This window comes from Electrophorus electricus, chromosome 4 (genome assembly GCF_013358815.1).
Source record: "Electrophorus electricus isolate fEleEle1 chromosome 4, fEleEle1.pri, whole genome shotgun sequence".
In the NCBI taxonomy this organism is placed as follows: Eukaryota; Metazoa; Chordata; class Actinopteri; order Gymnotiformes; family Gymnotidae; genus Electrophorus; species Electrophorus electricus.
Genome location: NC_049538.1, coordinates 23,171,324 through 23,182,439, shown reverse-complemented (window position 1 = coordinate 23,182,439; position 11,116 = coordinate 23,171,324). Strand labels below are relative to the sequence as shown.

At 41.0% G+C, this 11,116-nt stretch overlaps 2 protein-coding genes across 6 annotated transcripts; both read right to left on the bottom strand.

The window, feature by feature from the left end:
* Positions 1-242: 242 nt before the first annotated feature.
* sephs1 (selenophosphate synthetase 1) lies at positions 243-5,116 on the bottom strand. Of its 3 annotated transcripts, none has more exons than XM_027015115.2 (9): positions 4,871-5,116; positions 3,427-3,680; positions 3,142-3,245; positions 2,764-2,871; positions 2,463-2,617; positions 2,257-2,347; positions 1,902-2,001; positions 1,549-1,761; positions 243-1,350 (listed from the first exon to the last, which is right to left on the bottom strand). In XM_027015115.2, exons 2-9 carry the CDS (start codon positions 3,617-3,619, stop codon positions 1,136-1,138), a joined length of 1,179 nt encoding a protein of 392 aa, XP_026870916.1. In that variant the 5' UTR covers positions 3,620-3,680; positions 4,871-5,116; the 3' UTR covers positions 243-1,135. The 3 variants fall into 3 exon arrangements, with proteins under 3 accessions (XP_026870916.1, XP_035380811.1, XP_026870917.1); XM_035524918.1 differs by lacking the exon at positions 4,871-5,116 and adding an exon at positions 4,346-4,632; XM_027015116.2 differs by lacking the exon at positions 4,871-5,116 and adding an exon at positions 4,368-4,632.
* Positions 5,117-5,749: 633 nt separating this feature from the next.
* Positions 5,750-10,715, bottom strand: bend7 (BEN domain containing 7). 3 transcript variants are annotated; one of them, XM_035524916.1, is made up of 9 exons: positions 10,436-10,715; positions 9,631-9,705; positions 9,277-9,546; positions 8,920-9,051; positions 8,506-8,798; positions 8,015-8,240; positions 7,049-7,162; positions 6,873-6,929; positions 5,750-6,186 (listed from the first exon to the last, which is right to left on the bottom strand). In XM_035524916.1, the coding sequence occupies exons 1-9, from the start codon at positions 10,497-10,499 to the stop codon at positions 5,975-5,977; spliced, it is 1,443 nt and encodes a 480-aa protein (XP_035380809.1). In that variant the 5' UTR covers positions 10,500-10,715; the 3' UTR covers positions 5,750-5,974. The 3 variants fall into 3 exon arrangements, with proteins under 3 accessions (XP_035380809.1, XP_035380810.1, XP_026870914.2); XM_027015113.2 differs by having other exon boundaries at positions 6,099-6,654; XM_035524917.1 differs by lacking the exon at positions 10,436-10,715 and having other exon boundaries at positions 9,626-9,695.
* Positions 10,716-11,116: the final 401 nt, after the last annotated feature.

Here is an 11,116-nt window from a genome sequence, read left to right as displayed (position 1 = left end):
AAGGGTGAGACATTGTTCAACTAGACCTCCATTTTCATTTAAAGTCACACCTGCTTTTATTTATATATATAATGACTAAGTACCATTTCCTTAAATCTTAGAAGAGCACTCAAAAATGTTAGTTGTCAAGGGGAAGTGAGATAAGGCAGCTGTTTGTAGGATATCTCTCCTCAGCTCTTGGCAGGCAAACACTACTATGGATCCTTTCAGCGACCAAACAAAAACACGTCTTTTCCAAGAAATTAAAAAAAGATTAGATTTATTCAGGGCCATAAATGCATATGTCACCATTAGATAGAGAGACAGAGAGAAAAAAATATATATCATAGGGTCTTTATAGAGAATATAAAAACTTAACTCTATCACAGAAGAATCTAATGACATCTATATTAAACAGTGAATATCATACAATATATAAACTGCATCTCTGCTGTTTACATTCTCTGACAAAAGGTCAACACACTGCCATTTAAGGTAGACATGGTACACTTTAAAGATGTAACACTTTAAAGAACCTTGGGCTTGACTAGTCTTACAGAATTACTTTTCATTCATTCAGACCATTCAAAACAAGGGACACTTTATTTGATTAGTTCAAGGGAGTATAATACAAAAGTAAAGAAAAAACCCTATATACTCATTCTCTTCATCAGTTCATCTTTAGCTACTGTTCAAGGCATTGGTTACAGTCCAAACTACTGCTAGAATTTGCACACTGATCAGAATATATCGCTACAATGTATGAAAACACTGGCGATTCTTATGTCATGGGGTATGTATATAGGTGCAAGTGGGCAGGTGTGAGAGCACAACTCACATTGAAGAAGAGCAGGAAAGATTCAACATCGAATCAGCAGTATGAGACCAACATCATACTCTTCATTCACTGCAGAAGCCGCCTTACAAATAGGTGCTTCTGTAGCTGCTTTTAACAAGAAACTATCTACACAAAAAGCCATGGAGTTTTCTATCATTTTCTGCCCATTGTTTTATTGTTTTCCTTTTTGTCTTAAGCATGTCCATGTAGTATGTGCCATAAGGCAGTGGTGGGCAGGTGGTTTGTGTGCATCTACTCTGTGGTGGTGCTAGAGTAAGCTAACTGTTCAGGTCAGGAACTGGGGTCGTGGGGTCTGGTTTAGGACGTCGTTCCTGGTGTGGTGTTGACGTTCTGCGTAGCCACCTGCGGGGCAACCTCGATGATGCGTGGCTTGTCAATGATGCGAGCCGTGCGGTTGCCCTTCTCCACGATGCCGATGATCCATGCCTGGTGGCCCTCGCCGTATTTAGGGGACTTGATCTCAGCGCAAAATCGTGCAGCTTGCTCCCGTGGAAGACAGATGAGCAAGCCTCCTGCAGGGGGTGCCAAAGAATGACAGAAATCAGAGTGTGACAGCACAGATTAATGCTTCTACAATCACAAGAACATTTGAAGGTATCTCTGTGTTTCTACAAACAGTATTTAAAATAGCCCAGCCCTGCACCCTTAAAAAGGGAACACAAGCAGCTCAACAGGCAGAACAAGACACCAGGTCACTTGTCATCCCTCACCTGAGGTCTCTGGGCAGGTGCCGTGCATGAGGCCGAACATGTTTCCACAGGCTTTGCTCACAGCAGCCATCTTGGCGAGGACAGGCAGGTTGTGAATGACGAAAGAGACCTCACTTCGCTGCTGCCGGGCGAGGTTCTGAGCATGCCCCAAGATCCCGAAACCCGTGATGTCAGTGGCAGCGTGTGCATTAAATGTGTGCATCAGACCCGCCGCTAGGGACAGAGTGACAACACGAGAAGGATTAGCAATGTGTGTGTGTGTGTGTGTGTGTACGTACACACACACACACACACACACGTGCAGTGTGTGGATCATGTGCCTACATTAGTATTTGTGAGGGGCCTATACTAACCTGTTCTGTTGAGTCTGGCCATGTTTAGCATGGCCTCTTGATAAGCTAGCTCCACATCCTCCTGGGTTACTACTAACTTAATCTTGTTCCATTTCTCTGGCTGAAAGGAAACAGAAAAAAAAAAAAAAAAAAAACACCACTCAAATTTTAATCTGTATTTCTTTTTCCTGTATTTATGAATAGTATGGTGTACTGAAGCCATTATCTGAAGGCCATCAAAAGATACCAAGTAAAAAACAGATTTTTACATGAAGAAAATTAAACTTTGATGCTGATTATGAATGTAATTACTTGTGATGCAGTATTGTCTTATATCGTATCATGGCCCTAATCACTATAAGGGGAAAAGACTCACAATGTCCAGCCACTGGTGCACTGCTACAGCCACCTGAGTGCCCAGAGGTTTGGTAAGAACCAGGACATCACCTGGAACTGCGTTATCTGGCCTTTAGCACACAAAGGAAATATAAAAACAAATGATTAAAAACAGATGTATTGATAGCAAAACATTACATGATGAGAAAGACAAATTAGTTAGAGAGAGAAAGGTAGAGGACTCACATAATGAACTCATTTGGTTGGCACACAGTTGTAGCCACACCCCCAAGGACTATCCATGGGTTAAGCACAGTCTGACCACCAGTCACTGAGGTTCCAGCTTCTTCAGATGCATCCTTAAAACCCTGGATAATCAGCGGCATTACCTTGTCTCGCTCCTACAATCAATGAAGCACACACACACAGGTCATTTATGCCAGGTACATTTCACGGTATGTGTTAAAGCTTGTCTGAATTTACTGTAGGCAGAGGATCTTTATTCTCACACATTCACAGGAGTGTCTCAATCTCTTTCATGCCTCACCTTTTCTGAGAGTTTGTTACTAACACCCAACAGCATCAACATATTATCACACTCAGTCACTCCCATAGCATATAGGTCACTCAAGACGTTGGCACATGCGATTCTGCCCTAGAGAGGGAATGACATTAATTAATCATTAAAGAATCATTTGTATTTTGTTAATTGATCAGTAGGCTAATAGTGCAAGTAAGTCAGGTTACATGAAAACAGGAAATCAATGTAATGGCAATAGCAGAAAAGTATATTATTTAACTGGTAAATTCTGACAAATTATCAGGGTGAAGCCATATCCACCTCAATTCAATTAATACAACACTGCCTAAATAACATTTTATCAGTGAGATATGACACTATGTATAGTTTTTCAATCACATTTACCATCATATATGGGTCATCTACTATAGGGTAAATGTAGTCTGTTGTCTGCACTAATGAAAGTCCCCCATGTCTCAGGGGAATTACACAGGTGTCCATGCCAATGCCTGCCAAACAAACACACAAACACACCCACACCTTACATAAATACCACACTTTATCTATGTGTATTTTGACATAACCAACTTCAAATAAGACTAGTCTGTAGTGCAAACACGTATTCATCCTGTGATTTCAGACAGCATGCTGCGACTATGAATGAGTAGTGTGTAGCTATACATTACAAACCCAGTCTGGGCATAACTGCTCCAAGGAACTGCTCATCTTCCTGATAATGATTCTCCTGCAAAGACTCCAGAAGTTTCTGAAGCACATCCTGAGGCACTTTGCAGCCAGTGCCCTTGAGCTCTGTGAAGCGTGTCAGCCTGAAGTTTTTATCCAGCTCATAACTCTCTGGATTAAAAGCCTCCCGCACTGACATGACTTAGATATTACTGGAGCCAGCACCACTCAACACACCTCTTCAGTGAACAGCAGGTAGCCTGAAAGAGCAAGAGATGGCGTTGGGATTTTAAATACATGGCAGAAAATTGCACAATAATATAATTACTATAACGCAATAGTAAGAATAATGAAATAAATACACATCTGTATGTGTGCAATTTTATATTTATATATATATATATATATATATATATATATATATATATATATATATATATATATATATATGAGTGCTAATGATCTCAGGTGCATATGCATAGAGAAAGCATCCTCCCCTTTAAAACGGCGAACTTGTTTCGAGCGGCACATTGCGATGTACAGCAAGTGTTTAACGTTACTTGCCCAAAGATTACTATTAGCTAGCTGTTAACTTCAACAAGGCTGACAGCGAACGCGAAGTGTCGCAATGTGCATACACGGCATTTCACTTTCACTGTAGCGGAAGCTTATTCGGGAACAGCGAAAGTGCCCGACTGATAGCAATCCCGTTGTGGTTAGGGCCTTCCATAACCTAGCAGTACAGCTAACTGCCTAGCTAGGATTGTGAGTGTCACTGACTGATCCACGAAACGGATCTCAAAAGTTTTTAACACTGTTTAGAAATGCCCATTACTACGAGCATTATGCAATTCTGGACATGTGATTATGTAAAAGTGAGTTGAGATTAACCAAAAAGAGTGGGAAGCGTCGGCGATCTACATACGTTTTCCCAACTTAAAACTCACCGTGCACCAGTGCTTGCACGCTGCCAGTGCACGGAGCCATCAGGCTAAACCACTTCTTACTGGCGCTCATGCAAGCTGATTAGACTGGCTTGCTAGGCTATCTTGCTAACGTTTGCACGACTGCAGAATAACCGATTCGTCTCCCTTTTTTCATACAAACGTTTGCAAGGTTAGACATGCACCAGGTTACAAAACATGTGTTGCGAAATCTAAACCTCGCTGCTAAGAATGAAACACTTTTATTTGTTGTGCAGGCCGGTTGAACTGTTTATAAAATGTCGGCGGCGGAAAAAATTAACCCTTTAGGCACCCACGCCATGAGAGGTATGAAACAACACTCAAAATAACATGAAATATAAAACATTTTGTGCATTTTGCGCTGACTCGACGTATTACGACTTATAAAGAAATTGGTAAAGTAGCTCTCAACACTTATACCACTGTGGCACAGTTATATTCGTATTACATTTCCCCTTTAATTGTGCAATTCAGTTACTCCTTACCGGTTTCGCTTTAGCGGCGCCTCCTGATACAAGAAAAGGCAGTTTCCCACCGTCCAAAGCAAGGAAATCGAGTGCCCTCACAAAGTGCCTGATAAGAAATAAAATATTTTGCATAGCGTCGTTCGTCGCGAATAAAACAGCGCTCGTGATACGTGCAAAAAGGTTAGTACAAAAGAACAAAGCATTCCTTTTCTAATCAACTAATTACGGACACGGTCATGCTGTTGTAGACTTTCCAGTAAATAGTGTAGATCACAAAGGGTCCTCCTTTGGCGCTTTGGCGCGATTACCTCCCCTTTAAAGCACCCGAGGTATGGCAATAGAAAGTCAACAATCGTTTGTACCTTTAATTAAGCGCATCACTAACTGTTCATTACAGTAGCCTAATTATGGGCATAGGTAATAGTAGTAGTAGTTATACCTAGTTATATTACTTTGTTTGTTTGTTTTTTCATTGTGTTTTAACTAAAACTTGATTTCAATTTAAAGTCATTTAAGTGTTTATAGGACTGATACTTTGTAGGCCACATCAAATCATACCGAAAGCTGGTTTGTTTACCCCACTAACATGTTTAGCGTTAATGTCGCATGGCAATCTTTTGAAACGGTTTGGAGAATTGCTAATAATCTATCCACATATCAAAATATTTCAGATAACCTTCTTCTTGGAGAAATTTGCACTTAAGATCTTTGTTGATCTAGCACACTGTGTGAAAATGTGACAAATGCTTTGGTCATGCAGTTCTATCCAAAATACCATTACTGTTGCTTACTATAGACACTTAAAACATATTGGATCCGTTTTACCAGTACTCAGTAGACCTATGTTTTATTCATTTTAAGCACAAATTAAGGACCAACGACAAACACCCAGATGTATGGGGTACAGTACACCACATTTGTAGAGGTGGGTGGGGAGAGGCTGGTTTTCCCTGACAGTTTTAACAATTAACATAGACAATCTGTACCTACAGTTTAACAATGAGTCAATAATTTTAAGACAGTGAGGTAAAATTCATGTTACTATGACATGGAACTTCACTCAGTTGTGCACATTACACAGACATCCTCTTACAATAGGAAATTTAGCATGTGTTAATCAGCTCATAGGGTTACAGTACTGATACATTGTTTACAAAGCAAAGGGGGGGTAACAAATACTTTTTTGTTTTTATATAATGTGTGTGTGTTTAAAATAAAACTTTGGAAAGAAGGTCCTTTTTGAATATTGTTGGAGAGGGTCCTCTTAGTATGGCATGAGATAAAGGCACACAGTCCTGTTTTCTCAACAGAGCTCCACTTGGTCTTGTGAAGCACTTGAATGAGGTTAAGGAAGTACAAACACATTACTTTATATATTTAGCTATCACGTCTACATCAATCTATGTCATTCACACAAGTTTAAAACCACCCAAATGCACAGGAAGCGTCTGTAATGAAACATAAAAAATATTCTTTTTAACAGTGTATCAGAGTTAGGAGGTTTCTGTTGTTAAATGTGCAAGCTCATTTAGTCCGCATTGATCATGTCATCTTGTCCTTGCTTATCAGCAAAATGCCACCATTTTATTCTGACTGATCTGCCCTTGCGTGTAGCCAAAACTGACCTTGGGCCAGTTAAAATTACTTTAAATCTTACTGTGTGCAGTCCAAACCTATTAACTCCATGGAAAACAGGACTTCATCTGAAGAGCATCTTTTTTTCTTTTTTTTTTTGCAAAAAACTAAGCCATCTTAAGTATTTTCCATAGCAACCTGACTTTCTGCTTGTATGCAATCCATACCTGTAACAGGAAATAAAATATATCACAATCACTGTTGCCTCTCAGGAAAAAGGTTGTAAAATTATTTTATAATTGTATAACCTCAAATCATTTATATGATTAGACAAACTATATTTTTGTGTTTTAGGCACATGGAAGTTATACAAGGAGTAATGTAATGAGCCTACACTGAGGAGATCTCTTTGGGGTAGAGGGACACGGTTGGTGTGCTTCTGTACCTGTTTTATCTGTATGTATCCTGTTGTATATCTCATCACAATCCGTAGTTGTCTCTGCTGCACGATCACACACAACCAAGCACAGGTCAGCAATGATGTACATTTTAACCATCACCTTGCCATTTGATCAGCTAGAGAGATCACAGTAGGAAAAAACAACTACATGGGTGCACAACCTCTTTTTAAGCGTCGTCGAGCCAGTTTGATCTGGTCTTGAAGGATCTGAACCCAGTCTCGTGGACCAGGAAGCTTCTCAATTCTGTTTGCCGTGCAGTACTTCTCTGTGAACACTAGACTCAAACAGAAACAGCTGTGAAATTTGTATGAAACCATCAAACTGTAAAACAATGGTTTTTTTTCTTACTTCAAGTACAACTCAGAGATGTACAATTAAATAATGATGACTGTTGGGTGCATCAATGATTGTTGTGATTGACAGCTTTGTTGAGTGGTGTGGGAGGGATAATCTACAGCTCAGTGTGGTCAAGGTTAAGAGAGATGGTAGTGGACTTTAGAAACTGAAAACCCTGCCAAGTCCTGTATCTATCCTGTGAGAGGTGGTAGACACAGAGATCTACAGTTACCTGTGGGGTTCACCTGAAGCCTAGCATGGACATGCAACACTGAGGCAATAGTATAGAACAGTACAGTTTCTCCTTTTGAGAATGCTCAGGTATTTCATTGTACGCAGCTGAATTCTATGTATGTTCTGCTCGTATCCAGCAATATCTTTTGTGCAGAAACATGCTTGGTGGGGGAGTGATGCCAGCAGCCTAGACTAAAATAACTAATCAAGATGTCTGGACAGGTCATTGTGACCAACCTAGACTTCAAGGGTTGGTAATTAAGGAGAGTATCACCACAAAACTGGCAATTCCCTCCATTCTAGAATGATCCAACCACAGCACTGAGGGGAGCAGTGCAGGACAACATTCACTTTCACTGTTATCAAACACTTTAACTTAGGGCCCCCCCTTAGCTATATATATATATATGCATATTTCTGATACACTTAAATGTTCATCTTATACCAGAGTCAGGACTGACTAAATTTTATTCTTCTACTCCTGTTCTTTATAGATCGCCTTTATTCCTAGGCACTGTTGTGTTGTGAGTTGCCCTGTATGCTGATGCCCACCCACCTTTGATGGCTCCCACTATGTTCTGGTCCAGCCCTTTGCGGTGGTCATTCAGGCCTCTCTTTCTCTTGCCATTTGGCAGGGAGTTGGCCAGTGTGGTGTCATCGAAGAAGGCACACACCAGCTTCCTGAAGAGAAGACTGCCTGAGCGTGTGTAGTTCACTAGGATGGAATCCAACTGTGCCTTCGGGATGAACACGTCATAATCCTCCGCTAACCGCACCTCCGGCTGGGAGAGACAGACGGCTGGTATATTAATATACTTTATTAATACACAGATACAGACATACACATGCATAAACAACACATCAAAATTCACACACATCACATAAACCTCAGCTAACTGCACCTCTGGCTGAGAGTGACACATGGTGAGGACGTCAATGCATATTGTGGAAACGCTTCAATAATTATACATAAATCTACCCTGTGTGTACAAATACATAAGGAAAAAGTTTTAAAAAGCAGAAATTCAAACACACAAACTTCAATACCTCAGTGGAGTTTTGACCTCTATTTAGAGTGTAAAGAGATGATGGCGTCGTGGCACATAAGTGGGTGACCGAAAGGGAATGTTCAGGCCTCTCTCTAGACTGCATTTCTTGAGGGGATGTCTCATCAACACGTTCAGAAATAAGGGGAGGGTATGGGGGTGTGGCAGTCCTTGCAGAGGGTGGAGTTAAAGCTGTCACTTTATGAACTGCCCTCCTCTTATGAGATCTCTTCCTGGGAGCAGAGGAATAGGAGGAGCAGGTGCTGCTCACAGAGCAATGTTTCTCCTGGGAGCCTGAGTATAACATAACATGCATTGCATTCATTTAGGTAATATGTATATGTAAGTAAGCATGATGTCATAGCTTCTGGGTGTGTATAGGGGAGTGGGAGGGGTCGGGTTGTGTGCGTTATACCTCGCTGAGTCTGCATCAGTTTCCTCATTGTGCGCAACTCCAGCAGAATGGCCTGCAGAGTGCTCTTGCAGTTGCACATGCAGCAGGTGGAGCCAGTTGTCACGGTGGCAGGCACTGGGGGCAGGACCAAGTCTGAAACAGAACAGCTGCATGTCGTCATCATTCTGATGACGTCATACTTCAGTGTTGTGGTGTGAAGACACTGGTAAGTGGCTTCCGCACTTGACTGTGCGAATATGATTGTTATCTAAAATTTTCAGGTGTCTATACAGCCTCAACTATATTTTAACTTGAGAGTTAACTTGATTACTCTGGATGAATCCAGTCCAATATATTCCAGTACCTTCTGCAACCCACCTCTGCTTTTGGAGTTGTTAAGCATCTTCTGGGTTTTAGAGCGAGTGTCATATTGGGACACTGGTGGAGTTGGGCTCCAGGGGTTCTGGGGCTCTCCAGGAGCTTGGTTCTGAGACACAGGCCAGCCGAGAACCTCTTCCTGGGGTTCCTGCTTAAGGGCATCCCCTTCTCTTGTTGCCCGTTGGTACACCCGTCCTGCCTTGTCACTCAACAGCCGCATCATGCCTGTGATTTGTCTCTTAATTTCCATGCCTTCCTCACCTAGCCAGACTGAGAGAGTCAGGGTTATCACTACAGAATATTTTTGCCTGAAAAAAAAAAAAAAAAAAATGGACCTAGCATCACGTACAATACCTTCACTCTCAGAGGCATCCAGGGGTTCGCTGTCTGTATCATTATGGTCTGCACTATCAAATTCATGACCATAATCTATGGGGAAAAAAATGTTTGTTTGTTTATTTATTTATTTATTTATTATATTTTTAAAGATTTTGATCCATGTAGCCAGGAGTGGATAAATGACGATTTTTAGTTTGGTCTACGTTTTCAAACAGTTAAAACTGAAAGTTTACTTTATTAGAAAAGTGTGAACAACGTCATAAAAACAAGCATATAACATTTTACAGAAACTAATCCTATTCGTGACGTAATTTGCCCCTTGCGCGCTCTAGATCCCTGCCTGCGTGACGCAAAGGATTTTGCGGGTGCGGGCCAGTGATCCCACGCTCTCTGCCTCTTGTTCCCGCACACCATACCACCTGTAGATAGTCTGATCATTACGGTGAAGCTAAACCATGATGTGGTCCTCCACAGAATATTTTCACTATGTAATAAAGATAAAACATGTGTTCCTTGATTTTTAATATATTTTAAAATGTCGATTTCTTATAGCTAAATTGGCTTCGACTATAAAGAGCATAGCAACAAGCAATATGACCAAGAGAGAACGGACCAGACGTTAACACTTGAGAAATGCGCTCATGTTCTTTGGGGCATGACAATGGGGGCATTGGACATGCAGTACAGGTGCATTCCTGAGTCTTGACGTTGCGCTGGCCATTCTCTCCCTGCCCTATTGTTTGTGGCGCTGCTTTTTGCTGACCAGAATACCGCGACGGGGAGTGTGAGTCTGCCTGGTCTACCTACTAAAACGTCTTACCTTGATCATTTATCAGTTTAAAGCTCTGCGATTTCCTGCTCCGTCTCCTCTCTGCAAACTCCATTTTAACAGAGAGAGCGCTGTAAAGCCAGAATCCGTCTGATTCGCACAGTTCATCAGCAGACAGCTGGACCGTGGTCCGTCTCTTTAATCAGTAAAAACTCATTACGCTACCAGTCCCAGCTGACAAGTCTCTCTTTTCCCATACCAAAATAGAAATCGTGTAACCCATTAAAAATGCATTTGTCTCCGGGGCACCTTAGATGATGCTTTGGTGTCCTTTCGGGGCCGCTCGTTTGTGATGTAAATAAATAAATCAGTTAATTCTTTAAAAATTCGTCACATGTAGTCCTTTGCGCCACCTGATGGTAGCGAATATTTTGTAGGGCACAAAAAAAAAAAGAATGTCCAGATTTGCATTACGCGGACAGACAAGGGACTGAATTATAAGAAACTAACATTAATTTGTTACTGCAAGAAACTTTATACGTCTCCGATCCATGTAAAGTCCTACCACACTGATTTCTCCATAAAAGACTTAACAACAGTAAATAGTTGGTAGGACTATGCAGGAATAACGAGAACAACTATTTTAGCAAATATTTTAAAATAAAGTAGATCAGTACATTTAAATTATGAAATTCTTAGAATAAGTTTAAAGAGACTGGATGTCTTTAAACA

Bases quoted from the DNA above. Each gene is read 5' to 3' on its own strand.
- bend7 (XM_035524916.1), bottom strand. From the start codon at position 10,499: ATGGAGTTTGCAGAGAGGAGACGGAGCAGGAAATCGCAGAGCTTTAAA. The intron at 9,547-9,630 runs GTATTGTACGTG...TGACTCTCTCAG, and splicing joins GGATGCCTCTGAGAGTGAAG to TCTGGCTAGGTGAGGAAGGC. The intron at 6,930-7,048 runs GTTGTGCACCCA...GTGATCGTGCAG, and splicing joins TCGACGACGCTTAAAAAGAG to CAGAGACAACTACGGATTGT.
- sephs1 (XM_027015115.2), bottom strand. From the start codon at position 3,619: ATGTCAGTGCGGGAGGCTTTTAATCCAGAGAGTTATGAGCTGGATAAA. The intron at 2,002-2,256 runs GTGAGTCTTTTC...GTTTCCTTTCAG, and splicing joins TGCACCAGTGGCTGGACATT to CCAGAGAAATGGAACAAGAT. The intron at 1,762-1,901 runs GTTAGTATAGGC...CTCTGTCCCTAG, and splicing joins GGCCAGACTCAACAGAACAG to CGGCGGGTCTGATGCACACA.